The sequence below is a fragment of the Lithobates pipiens genome, unplaced genomic scaffold, assembly GCF_037356315.1.
Source record: "Lithobates pipiens isolate NorthernLeopardFrog02 unplaced genomic scaffold, aLitPip1_a1.2 Scaffold_16, whole genome shotgun sequence".
NCBI classification, from domain to species: Eukaryota; Metazoa; Chordata; class Amphibia; order Anura; family Ranidae; genus Lithobates; species Lithobates pipiens.
This window is the reverse complement of record NW_027507748.1, coordinates 204,082,304-204,105,102: the sequence shown is the minus strand read 5'-3', so window position 1 is coordinate 204,105,102 and position 22,799 is coordinate 204,082,304. Positions and strand designations below refer to the sequence as shown.

The window sequence follows — 22,799 nt, the reverse complement described above, 5'->3', positions numbered from 1 at the left end:
GCGCGAACGGACCAAAATGTTCGGACTTCGCCAAACGGACGAACAGCCAATGTTCGAGTCGAACGTATGTTCGACTCGAACACGAAGCTCATCCCTAATCACCATTTATATGAAATGATATTAGGCAGATATGCATAGGTATGACATAACTACAGGTTTGTTTGTTTTTCTTTTCTCATCTCACTTATTTCACAAAAGGTACGATAGTTTAAAGTGAATTGACTGACATGTTAAACACATGAATAATAAATGCAAAACACGTTTTCTGTTGAAAACATTCTTTATTCTAGACTTTTAGTCAATCAATCTATTTAACGTCACATTCTATTGGACAGCACACGGAGATCACTGACATCTTCCATAATGAAGAAGGTCTCCTTTCCTAAAGCCTTCCAAGTACTACTATGTTTACCAAAAATTAAGAGCTTTATTTAATGTTAAAGTTGTTATTAAATGTAACATAACCCTTCTTAAAGGCTATAACACTGGCAGCTGCTGTTGCGAAAAAGGCAGAATATCCCAAGAATCTTAGTAAGCCTTGAGAAGAGGGCAAGTTTCTTTCCAAAAATGTTGTTGTGATTGGCAGGGCAGGAACATCCTAAAGAGAAACATGTAAAAGGTTACTTTACTAGATACCAAAACATTTATTTGTAACCTCTGTAGCATATATATATATATATATATATATATATATATATATATATATATATATATATATAATGTAGCTAGGCTGTTAAAATACATAGACACATAGTTATTTCTGATGTTTGCTGCTCTAATTGATCAAATGAAAGTACAATCTACCTGGAGTGGGGGCACACTACTCTAAGGATACATATCTTTTTAAATACATGTACTATACTTTCCAGTATTGCTTCAATTTAAAGGAATCTTTTTTTTCTTGCAGAGCAAACAGTGCTGGTAGACCCTTGGGAGTAGAGTTGGATTCCTGTGTCTACCTTCTGCATCCTGTGGTTATACCTGCCAGTTGCTACATAAATAGTGTATTCCTTCAGAGCTGCACATTTGTGTGTTCCTCCAAAGGGACACATCCGTCTTATCGAATGGTAGCTAAAGGATGGAACCACAGTGAGAAGTGGTAAAGCAGACATTTCAGAGTATCTAGCTCTGCAAGACAGCAAATATTCCATTCAATAGAAGTCTTGAGCCGGCCATAGACTGTTCAAATCTTGGCCGGTTCAGCAGGAACCGGCTGAGATTTGAACCATGTACGGCATGCTGAATGTACCCAAGTTCATTGATTAACTTGGATACAACCAGCCTGCCATATTTTACATACAATTATCGCTAGCAGCTGGTATAACCACTAGCAATAATCACTGTCTTCTCCTAGAGAGGATGGCTTTCCCCGTTGGGAGAATACAATGGCTTGGCAGGAGAGATTCCCCTGTCAACACTGTCTGTCGAAGGGGGAATCAACCAGTGGTTTAAGGAAAGAAATTTCTTTGTGTATGGCCTGCCTTACTGGTATGTATATTAACATGAACTTAATAGCCAACTTAAAACATTCCTTTTTTAATGCTTAACTAATAAATGATGTGTATTCGCTAGCAATGCGCCCTTGAACTTGCTAGAACACTTGAATAATCCAGGAACAGTTAATTGCCTAGCACAGTCCCCATCCTCCTTGCACATCATATACCCTTCCTCTTCTGGTAGTGTCCAATTACTCTCTGTTCTAATCCAGCTTCTCTGCCCTTCCCTTCACCTCCCTACATAATTTTCTATGTAATTACTGTGGAGGAGCGAAGAGGAATACAATAGTGTGTCATTTGAGTGACAGTTCTGAGTCTTCTGGGGTTGCTAACATCACTTCAAAGATGGTGGCGCCCAGTAGCAGTACCAGGGCTTTTGGGTATCTACATAAGGGGGATTTTACAGGTAAATAATATGCATGTATAATATTGAGGTAAAATTGTTGCTGAAATTAAAAATCTAGCAACAGAATCTCTTTAAAGAGAGTGTCTTTAACAAACCGGCTCACGCAGATATAGTGCGGCACAATGGCTCTCATGGGCGAAATCCCAGATCACTGCCATTACTAGTAAAAAAATAAAAATGGCATAGAAATGCCATAAATCCTTCCAATAGTTTGTAGACGCTATAACTTTTGCGCAAACCAAACAATATACGCTTATTGTTTTTTTTTTGGGATGTTTATTATAGCAAAAACAACAAACATTTTTTTTTTTTTCAAAATTGCTTTTTTTGTTTGTTGCGCAAAAGATAAAAAAACACAGACGTGATCAAATACCACCAAAAGAAAGATCTATTTGTGGGGAAAAAAGGACACAAATTTAGTTTGGGTACAGCATTGCATGACCACGCAATTGTGAGTTAAAACAACACAGTACCAAATTTTAAAAAGTGTTCTGGTCAGGAAGGGGTTAAAGTCTTCCGAGGCTGAAGTGGTTAAAGACGTTACCGTCACCTGCGATCAGGTGATGGCTAGCACGATATTTCCTTATGGATATATGCCTAATGGGCATATGCCTAGAAATTCAATGAGATTGCCTGCTACTTTGCAATAGCTAAATTATTAATTTGATTTATACCTCTTGATCTTACAAGTGTTCTGTTTAATCTTTATTTCCCTTCTTAATTAATTACCAAGTGACTTAATTGGAGAGACAAGCATTGACTTGGAAAGAAAGAGAATTAAACTTTAAAACAATTACCTTACAATAAAATGACGGATGTGCCATCAATTATGGTAGCAGTATATTAGAACGTTTATTGATCCTGTGCAACCCATTGTGAGTATTCAGCCTTGATATATTTGATATGAATAGACTCATTGAAAAGGCTAATACTTCCAAGAAGAACTTTAAATATAGATAATCTGATTATAAGTATTTTAAGCAGAAAATGTTTGCTAGGTAGAAGAAGAAATTACCTGGGATTATAGCTTATATTTAACATATGCATTTTGAAAAACAGTGAATGTTTTCTTGGACTATTTTTACAGTGTGTGTTTATATTTGTTCAGTAACACTTGTGTTATGTCCAGGGGCATTGCTAGGATTCTGGAAGACCGGGGGTACCCCTGGACACGTTTTAAAAAATAGAGCAGATTGCGGGTAAAGTTCAGGCTCCTGCAGGCACTGCCTACAGCTCTGTGCCCATATCTCTGTATGGCTGTCACTGCAGAGCTGTAGGCAGTGAAAATGAACTAAAGGTGTGCTAATCACTGTATTTGCAGTCCATTTAAACTACAAGTCTGTCTGCTGCAGTGGGGGCACGAACTTGTAGTTTATACATTCACAGATTCCTATGAATTAATGATGAGGCTGCCATAAGGACATAGTACTTTGGGGCAGGGCTGGACTGGGACAAAAATTTGGCCCTGGACTTCATCCAGACCAGCCCACTTTAATTTTGCAAGCAAACAAGCACAAAAACAGTGTATAAAACTATACGTAATTGTGCAAAAAAACATAAGTAGCATAACATAAGGAGTCCTCACTAACCTCTTTTATTATTTCACTTATTCTCCTCTGTATTTTTCTCATCTTTCTCACATCACTGCATGAAGTTGAGGGCAAGCCACGCAGCCATTACTTTGTCACAGAAACTGGCCCACTGAGCCATCGGCCCACCGGAAACTCCCTGTAGTCCCAATGGCCAGTACATGCCTGCTTTGGGGTGGGGGAGGCAGAGCCTCCCCCGCCCCAAAGCTCCCCCCATGTTAAGGACATGTGACCTGGTATGGTTCCTGACCTTCCGGGCTGCATGCTCTGATAAAAGTCTGATATGGATTTTGGTGGGCCCCACGCTGTTTTTTTTTTATTTTGGCAGTGGGGGGACCCCCGCACTGTTTTTTTTTTCTGAATTTTCTATTGCTGGCAATAGCCATTTTAGCTCTCAGCGGGGAAGCCTGCTGACAGCTGATGAGTCATCAGTTGTTAAGAACACGGTGGCAGCCGATCTGAATTCAAATGGTTCTGGAAAATTTGGAATTCATTAGAAAATTAACAAAATGAAATACATTTCAACGAAATTCATTACTATTTCATTTGGAGATTCAGATACATTCGTAAACTCAGAATAATCAAAATTTTGTCCAGAATATAGTGTGTTGGGTGAATCCAAACCAGCATTCTGAGTATTTATGTGGTCTAAGCCAATCCCTGTGAGAGGACTCCCAGCAGGTGGCTGCAGAGTGTATAAAAAGTATGTGGCTTGAGGGAACCCTATCCTTGTCCATACGGAGACATTCTAAGTCTGAAGGGCAGCTGCCCTTCCAGGCAGCCCAGCTGAAAATCTGTCTGTGTTCACCGAGGTCCACAGCTTCTGCTGAGCTGGGGGGAGGGTCTACTTGCTGAGACTTGCTGCAGTTATACAAGGGCTTTTCTTCTTGGTCTGGAAGATTCACTAAGGAAAGTCTTCAGATATTGGAAGATGGCATCCAAGTATTCAGGGACACTGTGCCACTGTGTACAGACCTGTATGCAGGACCCTGGTGTCTAGTTGGAAAAACTTGTGTATTAGGGCTAAAGCTTGCCTGGCCTGGGACATTGGATATGTGTCTTAGTGCTGTCCATAGCTGAGACTATTGCTGAAGAAACTGTTCCAAGGAGTAGCTACATAGTAAAGAGTCCCCTTATTGCTACTGCTCAGGGTTCTGGAGCATCTCCATAAATCCTATTAATGCTCCATAAGTCCTATTAATGTTATTCAGCAATACATTTAAAAGCAACCCCTAGACTGTTCATTGAGCCTTGAGGGTGATTGTTGCCATGTGCCTGGCTGATGCCACCCTGAACTGGAGAAAGAACTCCATGGCAAATCAGCAGCTCTTTTGAGGTTGAGCACTACATGTATATGAGGCCACGACAGGGGGCTGTGATGCACCTGGGGAGATTGTATGTGGGGGCGATTTGATTTCACAGTGTTTTTACATTTATTTAACTGATACCCAAGACTGACAATATGTGTTTCATTGAAATCCAGTACTGGCAATATGTATTTCAGTAATACCCCGAGATAGCATTTTTTCAATACAAGACATCTAAATGAAAACCTTTCTTATATTTTTACTTAAAGGTATTCAGGAATAGGTGTAGATCTGACCTTGTGACATTTCCACAAGGTCCAATTAAAAAGCTTATTAGAGCAGATTTTTCCTATATAGTAATGCTCCATTGTTTCATTGCATTCTCTCCCACTCTTTTTCTCCTTCTTTCATACTAACTGATTTAGAAAAAGTAGTAAATGTTTTTTCATACCACAGACTCCGGCTCAGGCACCCATATTTGATCTTCACGAATTAGTCCCATTTTGCACATAACCTGTAAATGCATAGCAAAGCCAGTCATTATTATATATCAAGCTAAAATAATAGAGTCAATGTATATATATATATATATATATATATATATATACACACATACACATACATATACACACACGCAGTATCTCACAAAAGTGAGTACACCCCTCACATTTTTGTAAATATTTTATTATATCTTTTCATGTGACAACACTGAAGAAATTACACTTTGCTACAATGTAAAGTAGTGAGTGTACAGCTTGTATAACAGTGTAAATTTGCTGTCCCCTCCAAATAACTCGCAACAGCCATTAATGTCTAAACCGCTGGCAACAAAAGTGAGTACACCCCTAAGTGAAAATGTCCAAATTGGGCCCAATTAGCCATTTTCCCTCCCTGACTCGTTAGTGTTACAAGGTCTCAGGTGTGAATGGGGAGCAGGTGTGTTACATTTGGTGTTATCGCTCTCACTCTCTCATACTGGTCACTGGAAGTTCAACATGGCACCTCATAGCAAATTACTCTCTGAGGCTATAAGAATATTGCCAAGATCCTGAAACTAATCTGCAGCATGGTGGCCAAAACCATACAGCAGTTTAACGGGACAGGTTCCACTCAGAACAGGCCTCGTTATGTCGACCAAAGAAGTTGGGTGTACATGCTCAGTGTCCTATCCAGAGGTTGTCTTTGGGAAATGACGTATGAGTGCTGCTAGCATTGCTGCAGAGGTTGAAGGGGTGGGAGGGTCAGATTGTCAGTGCTCAGACAATACGCCACACACTGAATCAAATTGGTCTGCCTGGCTGTCGACCCAGAAGGAAGCTTCTTCTAAAGATTATGCACAAGAAAGCCTGCAGTTTGTTGAAAACAAGCAAACCTAGGACATGAAATACTGGAACCATGTCAAGTGGTTTGATGATAAACCTGTCAAGCATGTGTGGCGGCAACCAGATGACAAGCGTGTCTTGCCTACAGTTACGCATGGTGGTGGGAGTGTCATGGTTTGGGTCTGCATGAGTGCTGCCGGCACTGGGGAGATACAGTTCATTGAGCAAACTCACTTTTGTTGCCTGTGGTTTAGATTAATGGCTGTGTGTTGAGTTATTTTGAGGGGACAGAAAATTTACACTGTTATACAAGCTGTACACTCACTACGTTACATTGTAGCAAAGTGTAATTTCTTCAGTGTTGTCACATGAAAAGATATAATATTATAATAATTATATATATATATATATATATATATAATTTGTTTTTCTTAGTACCTCTCTGGCTGCCCGTTCTCCAGCTTCTATAGCACCTTCCATGTATCCACTCCATTGTGTTGCAGTCTCAGTACCAGCAAAGTAAACCTTTCCAACAGGTTTTCGAATCTCACTAAAATTACAAAGACATAATATGTGATCTGGGAATGTTCTCTCGGGTGATCATGTAAATAAGTATTAAACATCAGAAACAGCTTGTTCATATATATTGTGGTCAATGGTGTTTTTCCACACCATTCATTGCTAGGGCACATAGAAAACAATACATGGCATTGTAGCCCAGAGGTGCAGTGCAGTGAGCTGCAATAAAATGCAGACATTAAGCACGGTGAAGTGTATATCACTGCACAGCAGCCCTGTGAGCACATTGTGCTCATATGCGCAGACATGGATGAAGTGCCACTTTGTGCGCTTTAAATAAATATAAAAAGAAAGATAAAAGAAATATAAACAGAATGATGAGTTGAAACATGCATCACACCACCCCCCAACTACCATAGCTCACTGCAGCTGAAATGTGACAGCTTTCCATATGCTAAAGCCAAGCATTTAGCATGCAGTGTGAACAGGCCTGAACAGACAGTGTTTAGGTTTGGTCACCACCACCACATACAAAATTCCACCTGGTACAGACATTAGAAGGAATTTGATTTGTCCTTTTATAGATTGCAGCAGAAAAATAGCAGAGTCCTTGACAGAACAAGTATAAAAAACATTTAGGAGTAATCTTGCTAGAAATGCCAGGGGTCGATTTATCAATGTTTTCACCCCATGATTCCAATAATTTTCTCCCAAGATGCACACATTTTTTCACATACATTTCAATTAGAGAAATGTGTGAAAACTCCAATATTATGCCTCTTGAACGAATGTCATTCAGAGAGAGCAAAAATACCCATAGCGCAATATTGCCAGTAATATATATAAAACATTTTATTCAATATCTGCTTGCATAAAAGTTTGGTGACATCCACAGTACAAAGAGGAGTAGGAGCACAATCGCCTCCTCAGCACACTTCCATACTCTGTGGACACCGGTAGTGACGTCACAAGGCTCCACCCAATGGCAATATTGCGCTATGGGTATTTTTGCTCTCTCTGAATGAAGTTCGTTCAAGAGGCATGATATTGGAGTGTTTATGCAGACGGATTGAAGTCTATACAGCAGGGATCTGAGCAGCTATCCATTGAGATCTAAAGCTTTGTCTGACCTTATGGTCATTCCTGAAGGTGAGGAACCAATCTATTCATTGGTGGTGGTTGTTGCTGTTTGATCCCTTGCTTTTCTGGAACAAAAAAATTCTCTCTACAAATTACGATATGGACTGAGCAAGCATTTTCATGTTTTTTGCACTTATAATTCTTATTTTTACTCATCTAAATTTATTGTTTTTACTTGTTTTTTTGTTTGTTCACTTAGATTATTTTGTTACTTTTTTTGATTCACTAAGTTTATACATTTTTGTTCAATATTCACTTGGTTATAGCTAATTGAATAAGTGCACCATTATATAAACATTACAGTTTAGACATTTACTATGTAACATGATAGATATATGCAAAATAATCAAATTAAGGCAATTTGCCTGAAAAAAAAATACATTATATGTGTTGTATATCCTTTTTAAGCGTAGTTTCAGTCTAGAAAAAAAAAACAATTTTGCCAGCATGTATCCTTTTACTAGAACCTCCATTGCGAAAAGCACTGGTGAAATAAATATATTTGAAATAATGGCTGGTTGGAATAGTAGGAGGAAATATTTTCCAATGTACAATTGATTTTCTAACAAACTATATTGTTCCACTTAAAACACTTTACCCCTGCTCCACTGATCAATAAGTGCTGGTTTCAAGCAGCTTGCTACCCGCTTCACAGTCATAACCTTTCAACAACAAAAAAAGAAGCCACTCTCCATCACAAAAGTCTGCTATGAAGATTTATTGGTATTCTGCTCTACAGAGGTTGTTCCACCTGCTACTCCGCTCGCTAACGCACTTCACACTACAAGTATGAAACTCTACGAATCTACTATTAAGGGCTTGACAGAGTGGAATGCGTTAGTGGACACAGGAGCAGATCAGGTGGAACAACCTCTGTACTGGAGAATACCAATAAATCTTCATAAGATGTATGATTGAGATCTGATTATTTTTCAGAGACAATCTATCAACCAGGCCTCTTCTAGATAAAATGGCAGCTAACTTAGAACAAGGCTATTTATTACCTACTGTTTATTTTTTCTACTATTATGGCCATTTTTCAAAACTGATTTATTTTGATTGGTATCATAAATAATGACCAACGAATACTGTTACATCTGTGGGAATGATCAGATTGTAGGCTTCTTAATCAAGGTTTGTAGCCAATGTTTTTTTAAATTGGAAATTATAATGTCTATAGAGGACAACTAAATTCAAAACATGGTCATATTGTTACATGTGCATGTGAAGTCAAATACAACCTTTCCTGATAATGGTAAAATAACAGGTGCTATACTATATGTAAGTATATTAACAAAGGATAATGTCTCGCTAGAACATTTAAATTGATGGGTATGTCAATCTATGGACACAGATGGCACATAGCCAAGCATATTAACAGAGATTAGCAATCAAAACAACACACATAAATGTCTTAATAGTATTGTTATTTCTAGCAACCCCCTCCATTAAGCGAGCACGGGCATGATCTCCCCTATCCATGCTGCCGTCACCCCATTCATGCTTCGGGCCCCTTTCAGGACGCCAGAGGCTCTAATAGGGTTCAAAATAGAGTGGACTCTGGGCGCAGAGCATTGCGCTCAGAGCCCACCCAGGTGTGTTAGAATAGCAAATTAATATATACTATTCTCACACTGAATCCGTTTGCCGCCTTTTTTTAAAAAAATTACCACCAGCCGCAACTGATAACAACAATAATAATAATAACATATTTACCATAGAGCAGAGAATCGAGAATCAGGGAAAAGGGATGGCTAACTAACTTTGATTGACAGGCTCGTGAGCCAATGGTGCCGCTGCTACATAATTAGGGTGTGCTGGGGTGGCTGCTACACACAGAAGGTTTTCTATCTTAATGCATAGATGCATTAAGATAAAAAAATTAAAATTCTGCCTTTACAAATCTTTTAACTATGCTACATGGTATAAATAAATGAGAAACATTTTTTGGTTCTTCTTTAATTTATGCTACACTGTTTAACCAGGGGGTGATCTGTCCTGACCTGAAGTGAAGATTGTGGGCGGCTCTGTGGTGGAAGCCTGACCATATAACAAGCTTGTTGTGACTGCGCTGTAATAGGGAGTTCGCCCTTGTACACACAGTTAGACATTCCGACAACCAAATCCGTCGGATTTTGTCCGAAACTGTTGCATACACACAGCCGGACAAAGTTGACGGAAAATCCGATCGTGATGACATTATTTCATTAAGACGGGACTACCTTCAGGCTAGTAGCCAATAGCTTTGGTGTAGGAATTTGATCTGAGCATGTGTGGCACTTTGTGCGATCGGAATTCTCTACACATTATCGGACAAGGTCCGATCGGATCATGTTTTTCGGAAAATTTTACCGACAAGTTGGAAAACTTGGTCCGTCGGATACTCCGACGGAATCAGTCTGATGAAGACCACACACACAGTCGGATTATCCAACAAAACGGTCCAATCGGACACATTCCGTCAGAATCTCCGACCGTGTGTACAAGGGCTAAGACTTCTGGTAATCAGGAGCCATTTAGTGTTTGGTGGAGCTACACATTGGTGTTTGAATATATGGACACTTGCTGAAGATTTCACACTGTTCACATTTGCCACTTTATTAGACTTTTTTTCACTTTCAAAGGATTTTATTTATTGATATAATTGAATTCACTAGATTTCTTTGTTATTTGCACTATATTGTATATGACCATTACTTTTGTATATTAGTTGTTTTTATTTTTGTTGGTGTGCTTACTGCTATAGTCTTATTTTATGTTCCCTTTTAGCTTACTGGCAAGGTTTTCTCTATTTACTGTTAAATACACAGTTAAAAGCCATTTGACGCATCTGCTCCATAAGAGCTCAAAAAAAGAAAAAACGTATTGATTATGTCAAGAATTCAGCACTGTCCAGTGTCCTGAGCACACTTCCTGTGTTATCGCAAGGAGAACTCCCAGCTCTTATCTTGAACTACAGAACAGTTCCTCGCTATACAGATAAAGAGAAGCAGGGCTGACACTGAGGGGTTGATTTACTAAAGGCAAATAGACTGTGCACCCTGCAAAGTGCAGTTGTACTCTGGAAAGACAGTTGCTTTAGAGCTTAGTAATTGATGTAAAGCTTCACTTTGCAAAGAATAACCAATCACATTCAAGGAATATAAAACAAAAAAACTGCATTTTTGCTTGCACATGTAGCCATGGCCCGACTTCCCGGGAGCCCAATGGTGACTACCGGTAGGGATGGCTGACATACATCCTCAGGGTGCAGGTTTGTGGGCATTATGGGTGATGAACAAGAAAGAAGTTGGGTACCAGTCACTTTTATGATTTAAACAATAGAGAAATGTATTTCTCAAACTGGAAAAATGTGGGAGAGAGGGGAATAGGGCACAGGACACCCTTAATAGCGATCAGCAACAGACAGATTGGCAGACTCCTTAGACAAAAATAAGTGAGATAAGCCAGACAGCAGTACAGGAATAAGAGCCTTTAAGCTGAACCAGCACATCTGCAAACCAAGCTGTTTCCTCTAGTAACTGAACTATAATCACTGCTTCATGCACTGATTCCCTTGGATGAGTTCTCCCAGCCAGTACATAGCCTCCAGCTCATGAAAAGTCCCATCCCCACTGGTGCTTTCTTTAGAACTCCATACCTCTAGAATTGTTACTGGATCGTTGGTAGACTTTCCTTGGCAAAAACGTGAACACCCAGATAGGCCTTGGTCAGGCCTAGCAGCCTGCAGCCTCCTGGATAGGCCCCAAGCAGCCAGGAACTCTACATACACCAACCACCCAAGCTGTAGCCCTGGGCGGGAACACACTGTCTGATCACCCAACTTCAATCCATTAAATACCTTTTCCCAGCATGCTTAGCCCCAAATATGATTGGCTAAGAAAAATATGTTTATCATAACCTGAACTTCACTGTAACTCATCACTCTAATGTCAAAGGCAACAGCACCACCTACTGACAGAAGGGAGAAGCCAGAAATAAATGGAATTAACAGAAGTCATGTAATCACTAAACACTACAAATTAGCCAGAGCAGTTGCCATCCAGCACAACTAAATTTACCTGCAGCCCTGTTCTAGGGACAAGGGTGCTACACACATGATTGGATGATGGAAGTCAGCAGAGCTTACTGATCTTAAAGGGTGCAACTGCACGTACTAAATCAACCCCAGAGTCTTAACATTTCCTTTGCTTGAGATCCCAGGCCTGTGCATCTGTCTGGTCTTAAGAGGAGTCTTTGTTTCTCTGATGTTTTCATTTATGAAGTATGTAAGAAGATTGACACACATAGCAAAGGAGCCCTAATGGGCCCTAATAGGTTTACCCTGCCCTAATATCAGTTAAGATTCAGGTACTTCCTTTAGTTTTGTGTAAAAACATGCATTAAAGCAGACATGTCAGGATAGATACAGTGGTTGCATTTGCTATTTATGGTACACTGTGTACTTTTGAACCCGATTGTATGGTCATACCTTCCAAACTGGGTCATGATTCCTGGAGGGAAATATGCAGTGTAACATCCACCTGAGTACTGTTCTTTACACCAGTCCTTTTCTTCATAATGCACAGGCTTCAAGAGGGAATAAAAACATATAATGCATCAAATTACGTTAAGCAGAGATGAATATTCAACAAACTAAGAATGCTGGTGTGACTAATGTCTTTGTCCCCATAGAGATTTTTCTTCACTTCCTGTCCTGTCTAATGGCCATCACTTGAACAGGAAGTGAAGGAAAACTTTTCTCATGGGGCGCAGACAGCTAAAACACTGACAAATGTTCTAAACCTTACTCATTCTACATTTAAATGCTAATGCATATAGAGGTAGCTACACAATGTCATTACTCGCCTCCTGTTTTTGTGCATGTGTCAGACATTGGCACCATTTTGGGTTATCCAAAAGAATGAACAGTTACCACAGAACAGACCCGTGACAGTGCTGAATATCTCCTCTAATATTCAGTGCTCCTCGCAGACACCAGCAATCAGTTCCTAGCACAGGAAATCTCCCTTCGCCAATAATATATTTGTGACTTCTACATATAAGATGATTTTGCTGAGAGATGCATATAAGTTATTAGCATAGAGAGACTACCGATGCTGGGAGCAGATTACTGGTATTGCTGTTATGTGAGGCCGCGTACACACGCGGGGACTGTTCGCTCAACTTTGTCCGCTGAACAGTGTTTCGGCGGACAGTCCGCTCGTGTGTGGGCTTTCAGCGGACAGTTTCAGCGGACAGTCTGCTGAACAAAGTTTTTCGGAAATTCCGAAAAACTGTCCGCTGAAACTTTGTTTCAGCGAACAGTCCCCTCGTGTGTAGGCTTGTTCGTCAAACTAAGTTCCGCGCATGCTCAGAAAGGATTTACACGCCGAAGTTTGCATTGCAGTGTATAGGACGTCGTTTTCTAGTCCCGTCGTACGTGCCGTTCACGTCATCGCGCACGGTTTCAGCGGACTGTTCGTTCGTCGTGTGTGGGCAAGTCCGTCCATGCTAATTTTGAGCGGACTGTCCGCTGAAACTGTTTGACGGACAAAGTTGAGCGAACAGTCCCCGCGTGTGTACGCGGCCTCAGTCATCAATTGTTGGAATTTTTATCTGATGGGAAGTGGTTATCATTGCATATGTTTTGCAGGGCATGCTATTGGTTGGCATTGTTTCCCTGCACATATGTTATTATCTCTTGAAGAAGTGAAAATTGCGTCATGAAGAGCGTCAACATTTTTTGACTTTGCCTGCTCATCTTTATGTGCTTAGAATGCTGTTGTACAGTATTTTTTGCATATGACGTGTACATCAATCAAAATCTTTTTTTTTTTTCGGGGTATGCTATTGCATTTTTTATTAAGCTGCTTTTAATATTGATATATTAAATGTGAATCAATTTTTTTATTTTTGTTTACACTGTATTGCCTTTTTTGGTGTAACTATTTCAAAGTCCAATAGGCATGTTTCATTTATGAGAGTTCTCATTTATTCAGAGACTTAGTTGTGTTGTTCAACTACCAATGGGGCTTCCCATGCTCCATTCGCTTTAGTTACAAAGGCTCTAAAGGCCTCCATTAACACGTCACGCAGAAAATCAGCATCCACATCATCTTCTTCTCCTAATAACTCTTCCCAATCTTTGGGGAAAACTGACAAACAACATTCTCACAAGAGAGGTCCTTTTGGATCCTCTCCCCTGGACCAAGAAGATTCCATGGACTGACAGTGTTCTGTTACTCAAAAAAAGAAGGACATGTGATGTGTTTCTTGGCCTTCATGATGCTGTTTGTTCACTAAAGTTCTCTAACAAAACTCTGACAGCTTCACAGAACAGCTGTATTTATACTGAGATTAAATTGCACACAGGCGGACTCCATTTACTAATTAGGTGACTTCTGAAGGCAATTGGTTCCACTAGATTTTAGTTAGGGGTATCAGAGTAAAGGGGACTGAATACAAATGGACGCCACGCTTTTCAGATATTTAGTTGCAAAAAATTCAGAAAACCATTTTCCTTTCACTTCACAATTATGTGCCACTATGTGTTGGTCTATCACATAAAACCCCAATAAAATTCATATACCTTTTTGGTTGTAACATGACAAAATTTGAAAAATGTCAAGGGGGTATGAATACTTTTACAAGGCACTGTATGAGGCAGGGAGACAAATCAGTCAGTCAGTATATATTCATTACTTACATGGAGTGCTTCTTCTGTTCCCATGGCCTTGGCGTAGTATTCACATATTTTTATTTTCCTGTTCATAAAAGATTAGTCAGAACATATTAATTAGTTTAAAGGCATTGTATACTTTCAAATGTTCTTGTTGTTTTAACTAGGTATTAGTGTAGTTATATTCCCTGTGTTGTTGGTTTGCCTTACCTAGTAATGAAGGATACACATGTTGTTGCTACAGTTTGTTATGTCATGACTGATCCATTCTCCTATTTCTGGGTATTCATTCACATAGCTTGTTCCTATTTGCTAAAGGGACAGGGCAATTTCTTGTTCTAGATTATAGTGTCTAGTCCATGCCTTGCCATTTCTCTGTGTTGCATCACATCACAAATTTTGGAGTGCTAATGTGATGAAACACATATTTTCCTTTCATTGCTCTGCCTGCTTGTGGCTGTGTAAGATTTAAATACTATACAGTTTTCACCTGCAGAACACTAGCCTTAGAGACCCAGGGAGGTCAGACTCAGACTCACTGAGGTTGAGGAGCTCTAGGGTCTCACTAAACCCTCTAAATACATACACAAGAAAGATAGATGCTTTATTTGTCAAATGAAGCAGGACTTGCTTGATTTGAATTTACTTTAGCTTATATCAAGAACTCATACATAATGAAAGTGTATTTAATTCTGCTGTAGTCCTGTCCATACTACAAACCATTATCTCCAGAGAAGAGGACATGACTATGCATTGACCTAATACGGAAACAGAAAAGTGATCATGTGTGTATATATATGTTTGTGTAAAAATGTATTTGTTTTCAACCATCCCCTATAGATTTTTGAAGGGTTTCACTCCAGTACATGACAACTTTCTAGTAATGTCAACTGTTTTTAACCAGCTTTCAATAAAAGAAATAATTGAACAGATAAAACAACCTACCTACTTCCTTGCCATAAAGTGATATCTATGTATATACTGTATATATGGTTCCTAAGGAATTACATTTCAGGCAGGAGCACTGGGTAAATTCCACGCCAGTGTCAGCCTATGTGTTATAACTACATACCGTAAACATTATGGAAAAGAGAAAAAATAAAATCTCACTGTGCTGGTCCTGCTTTAATCCCTGCCTATAATTATGGCAAGGGATGGGGAAATGGGACCTCTCTCTGGCAACTGTTTTTTTATGTTTTATTCACATGTTAACAGTGAAGGCTTTGTTTGCAGTTGCTTCTAGAACATAACCATGTAGTACAAAGGATGTCCTTCTTTGTTAAATCCATAACAAAAATGAACACACATAAATAAAAATACAATGACTTTGCACACAAATACAGCCAACAGATTGAACTTCTTTACTTAAAGTGTAACTCCACTTTTGTTGAGAAAAAACAATCCCCTCTGGGTGATCTATGTACATTATAGGAATTGTAACAAACTTTATAGCATAGCTCTACCTGTTTCTGTTCTGAAGAACCCAGTCCTTGCAAGACTGATACTTGAAAGGGATGGTCTGGTTTGTTATACAGTAACCACCTGGTGCACTTTCAGCATTCTAACAAGGAGCTTTGCCATGTCTGCATCCCTTTAGAAGTAACTAATCCTTAGGAAGTATCTCACCAAAAATGTAATTCCTTTTGCACAAGATGCCTAAAAGTGTACTTGTATCTTGAAGCAAACATCTGAGAACCAGTGAATCAATCACACAAGTAAGAATATAATTTTTTTAGGTGGTCTGTACACAAACTGTGTACAGAACACATCCAGACTGCCATATAGCATTTAATTTTTTGTCAGTTTTAGAACATTTCAGCAGTTTTAGATTGAAATGGAAAGGGCATTTTTAATAACACTAAATTACAAAAAAGGCTTGTGTGGCAACTCTGTATGCTATTTTTTTTTTAACAAAAGTGGAATTCCTCTTTAATGCTTTTATTTAAACAATTTCAGGTTTAAATGTTCATTAAAAGTCCATATTTACTATAGATAAGTCCTATTTTTACTTTCAATGGGATTTAATAAAGGTTGTCAATTTTACTTTTGTCATAGCAGGATACTTATAGCATTAAAGTACTGTATCTGAAAGAAAAGACATATTAAATGAAAACTCTATTACCTTTCTTCCTTGCTCAGATTTGCCAGCAGAGATGCTTTTCTGGAGAGGATGAAGCTGAAGGAAATAAAATACGTAATTAAACTGTGAAGCACATATAGGGAACAAAGCCTACTTTCTGGGGTTTCAGTATTTCATCCAGACAAAGCTTGTAGAATATCTGCAGCTCTACAGGCATTGCACCATAAAAGGGTTCCTTAAACAAACACATTTATGAAAATAAATTATTCAGAAAACAGTGTACTGAATAAAATGATTAACAGAACTCCTATTAAAGCTTTTTAAGACTGTAGTTCTCAAAGACCCTTGCAGGGAGATTTTACCTTGACATGACAAATGCTGCTCAACTGAAAGCTAGGCTTCCTGCTCAAAGCTCTTTAGGAGTATATAGGGCTCACAGATGCATGAACACTGGTAGCTCTCCTGGAGTACACAGTAATCTTAAGGGGGGGACTAATTGCAGAAATGCTGGCGCTCTCAGGGTAAACACAAAGTCACATGGGTAGAGAAGGATTATCAAAAGATGATCTTTGAAGACATGGGGGGATTGGCACCTAGCGTACTGGCTTTTAGTTGAAATGCCAAGCAACACATATGATAAGCCTTTAAGACACCAGCAGTATCTTATTGGCTACAGGCTGGTGACTTGATTCAGAGGAAAAGTACTGGAGCAAGCAGAGGTGAGTGTGACACTCCTTGTCCACAGTACAAGCTCCAAATCAGAAAACAAAAAAAAAGACTTAACTTATTGGCACCGCAAAACCCGTGTCAAATGTATATGCTAATGCCACTGGAAAAATATTTACACTGTTTTACAAAACACACACAAAAAAAGCATACGCCATTAATGTAAAAACTTATAATTTGATCCAGGTTATCATGCTATAAACCATATTGTAAAGCCAAATCAAACGGAATATGTTTTAAAGTGTCCTCTTCTCTATTATTTATATTCAGAATGAGCAAAGACAGAACAAGGTAATATGCAAGACATATACAAAGCAGTATCATGTTTTATTTAAAGTACTGCAGAACATAAATTAGATCTCCCCAGCCAGTAGTACTGTGGAAAGATTTTGAACATAAAACATATCAAAGATTATAGATAAAAGAATCTTAAGCAGGTGGGAAGGTGGCAATCAGTGGCCTTATCCTCACTCCAGTTTGCTGTGGGACATGCCGGGCTGTTGCTTCTTCTCCTGGCTGAACAGGAAGTGAGACCCAATTGGCCAAGAGTCCTAAGACTAATGCCGCGTACACACGGGCGGACTGTATGGCCTACTTAGTCTGCCGAAACACATTTCAGCGGACAGTCCGCTCGTGTGTGGGCTTCAGCGGACTTTTTCAGCGTGCAGTCTGGCGTACTAAGTATTTCGGATTTTTGGAAATTCTGTCCGTCGTACTTTGGTTTCAGCGGACAATCCGCTCGTCAGTAGGCTAGTTCGACGGACTAAGAATGGCGCATGCTCAGAAAGGATTTACACGGCGGAAAGGTGCTTTGCTGTGTATTGGACTTCCTATTTCTAGTCCCGTCGTACCTGCTGTACACGTCATCGCGCAAGCTTTCGTCGGACTGTTTGGCTATCCGTGTGTGGTCAAGTCCGTTCAGTGGAAAGTATGACGGACTGTCCGTCGGATTGTATGACGGACTAAGTATGCCATACAATCCGCTCGTGTGTACGCGGCATAATATGCACGGCCAATTGTGTCTCAGAACCTGCTTCCTGATTGCCCAAGAGAAGAAGCAGGAGGACATTAGCAAATAGTAATTTGCTATTGCCACATAATTGGGTGGCTGAGCCTTCAGCTCTAATCACGTTCTTAAAAAAAAAAAAAAAAACCCATTGAAATCCATGTGTCCGGCACCCTGCATGTAGATTAGCGGCTGGGTGCATGGATTAGGGGAGCGGCCCCTGCGCCCTCAATGGATCAGCCGCTACTGCATACTTTTCTAATGTATCATGTTCCACATTACCATAATGCTAAATAAAATATGAATATGTAGCATGTACACATCAAGGTTTAAAGGAGAGGTATAGCCAAAGCTATTTTGGCTATATTTCTCCTGTGGATCAGAGGAGTGCAGTTCATTCTGCACCCCTGTTATCCAGGTTCAGCCTGCTGTAGGCTGATGTCACAGTGCTGGCCCATGCTCTGAAAAGATCCCGACCATATGGTCAGTATCCACCCAGAAGCCTGGACCAACAGTTGGTGCAGCTTCTCAGCAAGCCGCTGAGAGCCTGAGGCAGCACCGATCGCCCCCTCCACAGCCCAGTCCTCCAGTGAGCGCAGGGGGTTTCAGAATAGAGAGTTGGAGACTGACAGTACCTGGCTCTCTGCTCACAGAATGCTGAGAGCTGAGAAATCAACAATCTTTTATTGCTCAGTTCTCAGTGCAGAGGGGGCGGTGGACATATGCAGCATCGAATCGATGATGCATCCACCTAGGTTAGTATAAATGTTTTTTTTCTAATTCACATACTTCTCTTTAAATATTTGCTATTCGTATACCTTCATGGAAATTATTTACAATTATAATTAATTAAATGTTCTAAAAGCTGATACCAAGGGTACACAATATTTTCTAAATACAAAAAGCTGTGTGCATTCTCACTTGAGTCTTGGTATTCTTTGTGTATTTCTTTCAGATTTTCACAGTAATTCAGAGAGAAACAATACCTGTTCTTTAAAGTGGAGGTCCGCCAATTTTTTTTTTTTAAAGTCAGCAGCTACAAATACTGCAGCTGTTGACTGTTAAAATATAGATACTTACCTGTCCAGGGTGCCCGCAATGTCAGCACCTGAAGCTGATCTTTCACTCGGCTCTCGGGTGCTGCCACCGCCATCTTCCGTAAGGGAGTCAGGAAATGAAGCACTTTCCAGTTGCCTACTGCGCATTCGAGAGTCGCACTGCGCAATCCGGATGGTCCCTGCTGTCTCTAGGATCTGTGTGTTTCCCAGCAGACAGCGGGGGGGGGGGGGGTGCAGGAGTCTATGCCTGGAAGTGGGTGCAAATACCTGTATACAGGTATAGGCACCCACCTCCCCCTGAAAGGTGTCAAATGTGACACCGGAGGGGGGGAGGGTTCCGAAAAGCAGAGGTTCCATTTTTGTGTGAACCTCCGCTTTAACTGTCTACAGGAGTTTCCTTTAATAAAGACCAGTCACAGGTGCTGTTTCTCGTTGTGCAGGTCTTGTATCCACTCCTTGTAGTTTTCTGCAACAGCCTGTAGTGGGTGGACTTGTTTGGCATCACACACAGTTTTGCTTTCTATAAATGCTATGTGCAGCACAGTAACAATATTACAAATACCTTTTACAAAGTATCTGGGTTTACAAAGAGATTTATTAGCACAAAGTAAATTTATATCCTTTACAGCTATTGAGGTATATATTTAAATGACATGATTTTTGTATCTAATGTTCAGCTGTAAATAAAATGATGTGAAAAAACGTGTTTGGCATTTATGACCTATTTTATATTACCCTATGATGGCTGGTGCAGAACCATCCGGTTTGGTGTCATCCAATGTGAATCCAATTGGTGTTTCTTCTTCTTCAATCATCAAACATCCACATAACCCTAATAAACGGAGTAGTACATATTATTACTAATATCGCTAAAGACATGTAACTTTGATATAAAGTCACGTAACATGGGTTCAGCAACAAAACTTCTAGACAGTTGGGTACATTCAGCAGGAAGGATGATCCGAACACCCTTGGTCCGGTTCACACCAGAGCCTGCGAACAGGCAAAAAATTCTGACGAACATGCAAACACTGTTAAAGTCTATAGGACGCGAACATGAAAAATCAAACATGCTAATTTTAAAGGCTTATATACAAATTATTGCCATGAAAAGTTTTTGGGGACCCAGGTCCTGCCCCAGGGGACATGTATCAATGCAAAAGTTTTAAAAACTGAAGTTTTTTCGGGAGCAGGGATTTTAATTATGTTTAAAGTGAAACAATAAGAATGAAATATTACTTTAAATATTGTGCCCGGGGGGTGTCTATAGTATGCCTGTAAAGTGGCGCAGTTTTCCCGTGTTTAGAACAGTACCATAGCAAAATTGTATTTCTAAAGGAAAAAAAGTAATTTAAAACTGATCGTGGCTGTAATGAATTGTTGGATCTTGGCAATATAGATAAAACTCATTTAAAAAAATGGCATTGGGTCCCCCCCAGTCCATTACCGGACCCTTTGGATCTGGTATGAATATTAAGGGGAATTCCGAACCAAAAACAATTGCGTGGGGGACCCCCTAAAATCCATACCAGGCACTTCAGGTCTGGTATGGATATTAAGGGGAACCCTGCACCAAATTGTTTTTAAAAATATGATGTAAGGGTCCCCCCAAAATCCATACCAGACCATTATCCGAGCACGCAACCTGGCAGGCCAAAGGAAAAGAGGGGGGAGGAGAGAGCGCCCCCCCTCCTGAACCATACCATGCCACATGCCCTGAACATGGGAGGATGCTTTGGAGTGGCCCCCCAAAGCACCTTGTCCCCCTGTTGATGGGGACAACGGTCTCAGCCCAACAACCCTTGCCCGGTGGTTGTGGGGGTCTGTGGGTGGGGGCTTATTGGTATCTGGAAGCCCCCTTAACAAGGGAACCCCCAGATCCTGGTCACCCCATGTGAATTGAAAACGGGTATATTGTACCCCGGCCAATTCACAAAAAAGTGTCAAAAATAGTAAAAATTACAAGAGACACTTTCCAATCTAATCTTTTGTGATAGTTGCATCAAGTGACTTGACATTCAGTAAAAGGCGATAATTTCCGAAAAAAAACAAAAACATTTGATATAAATATTGGAACAGCTACAAAAGTGATTGAGGGGATGTAGTGCCAACTACTGTTACTTTCTGATTACACTGCAAAGTGAAGCCAAGTGTCAGAAAATGAGATAAGACCTACGGTATCTCACTGTAGATAGCAGTATCATTCCTCTAAATGAATTATGGATGCCTGAAAAAGCCAGATAGTTTCTACCAAAAAACGAATTGTTTGGCTCTTATCAACAAATGGAACACAGCACCTGTGGGTGCCATGATTTTCTGCTATATTTCTTTTTTTTTTACAGGTGAAGTATAGAAATTCACACAAGTTGCATAGAATTTATAAGTAGACTCTGTAAGTATGTGGGTTTCCTCTTTGTGCTCATGCACAACCATACACATAGTTTACACCCACAATCAGCCTTTATGAGTACTTATGTTTGCGCTAGGGACAATAGACTGAAAACATTTTTGGGAGCATAGTGGAATATTTTAGTTTCTGTAGAAAGAAAAATCATACTGTAGAGTTTGATAGTGCTATGTTTACAGGAGGTCCCCGGGTTACAAACAAGATAGGGACTGTAGGTTTGTTCTTAAGTTGAATCTGTTTGTAAGTTGGAACAGGTACATTTTTTAAGTGTAGCTCCAGCCCAAAAACTTTTTGGATAACATAAGGAAGGGTTAACACCCCTGTAATGTTTGTTTTGCTGTCTGTGCCCCTGTTCAGAAGATTTCATCTCACTTTCTGTTCCAATGACAATCGTATTTTGAAAAATTTGAGTTGTTGTTGAAACAAGCCTTGGTGATAAAGCATTAGTGGAGACACCTTTTTCCCATAATAACTCTTACAGGAGATAATTTCCCTTCCTAGGGGTAGATTTCCTCTCACTTCTTGTTGTCTCCCTCTGTTTGTAAGTAGGAGTCGTTTGTAAGTCAGATGTTTGTAACTATGGGACCGCCTGTATTTCTAGTAGCTCTTATTATATTTAATATAAAAGCCAGTGCTTTTTGATGTTCACCTACAGGTGACCAAATTCAGAGTGTAGGTTGTAAGCTGCTTCACTTAATTTGTTAACTCTTCTACAGTCCAGAAATGAGGGTTAGGGGAGCATTTGAAAAAAAGGTAAGATAAGCTGTTTCCTAAAGTATCCAAGCTTCTATATTATGCACAGTTCCCTTAAAATGTAATCAGTTTAAAGGAAATCTGTCATTGTTGATCTTTCTTTGTGAAAATCCTACTGGCCCATCTGTCATGCTGATGCTTTTGCTTTAGATCTTGGCCCTTGTACACATGGTCGGACATTTCGACAACAAAATCCATCGGATTTTGTCTGCCGGATTTTGTCCGCCATACAAACGGTCGGACAAAGTTTCGGAAAATCCGATCGTTCGTAACGTGATGACGTAATTTTGTTACGACGGGACTACGTTTAGGCTAGTAGCCAATAGCTT

General features: G+C 39.9%; 1 protein-coding gene across 2 annotated transcripts in view; it reads right to left on the bottom strand.

Moving 5' to 3' along the window:
• Positions 1-261: 261 nt before the first annotated feature.
• Positions 262-22,799, bottom strand: part of LOC143982307 (amine oxidase [flavin-containing] A-like) — an 80,681-nt gene continuing 58,143 nt past the window's right edge. The window contains exons 9-15 of one of the 2 annotated variants that reach the window (XM_077480916.1): positions 20,046-20,142; positions 16,563-16,616; positions 14,468-14,525; positions 12,251-12,348; positions 6,559-6,670; positions 5,250-5,312; positions 262-598 (exon numbers count right to left, since the gene is read on the bottom strand). In XM_077480916.1, the coding sequence (XP_077337042.1) occupies positions 428-598; positions 5,250-5,312; positions 6,559-6,670; positions 12,251-12,348; positions 14,468-14,525; positions 16,563-16,616; positions 20,046-20,142 (653 nt within the window). In that variant the 3' untranslated portion in view covers positions 262-427. Of the gene's footprint in view, positions 599-3,911; positions 3,966-5,249; positions 5,313-6,558; positions 6,671-12,250; positions 12,349-14,467; positions 14,526-16,562; positions 16,617-20,045; positions 20,143-22,799 lie in introns of those variants that run through there. The other variant, XM_077480917.1, reaches the window with a different exon arrangement.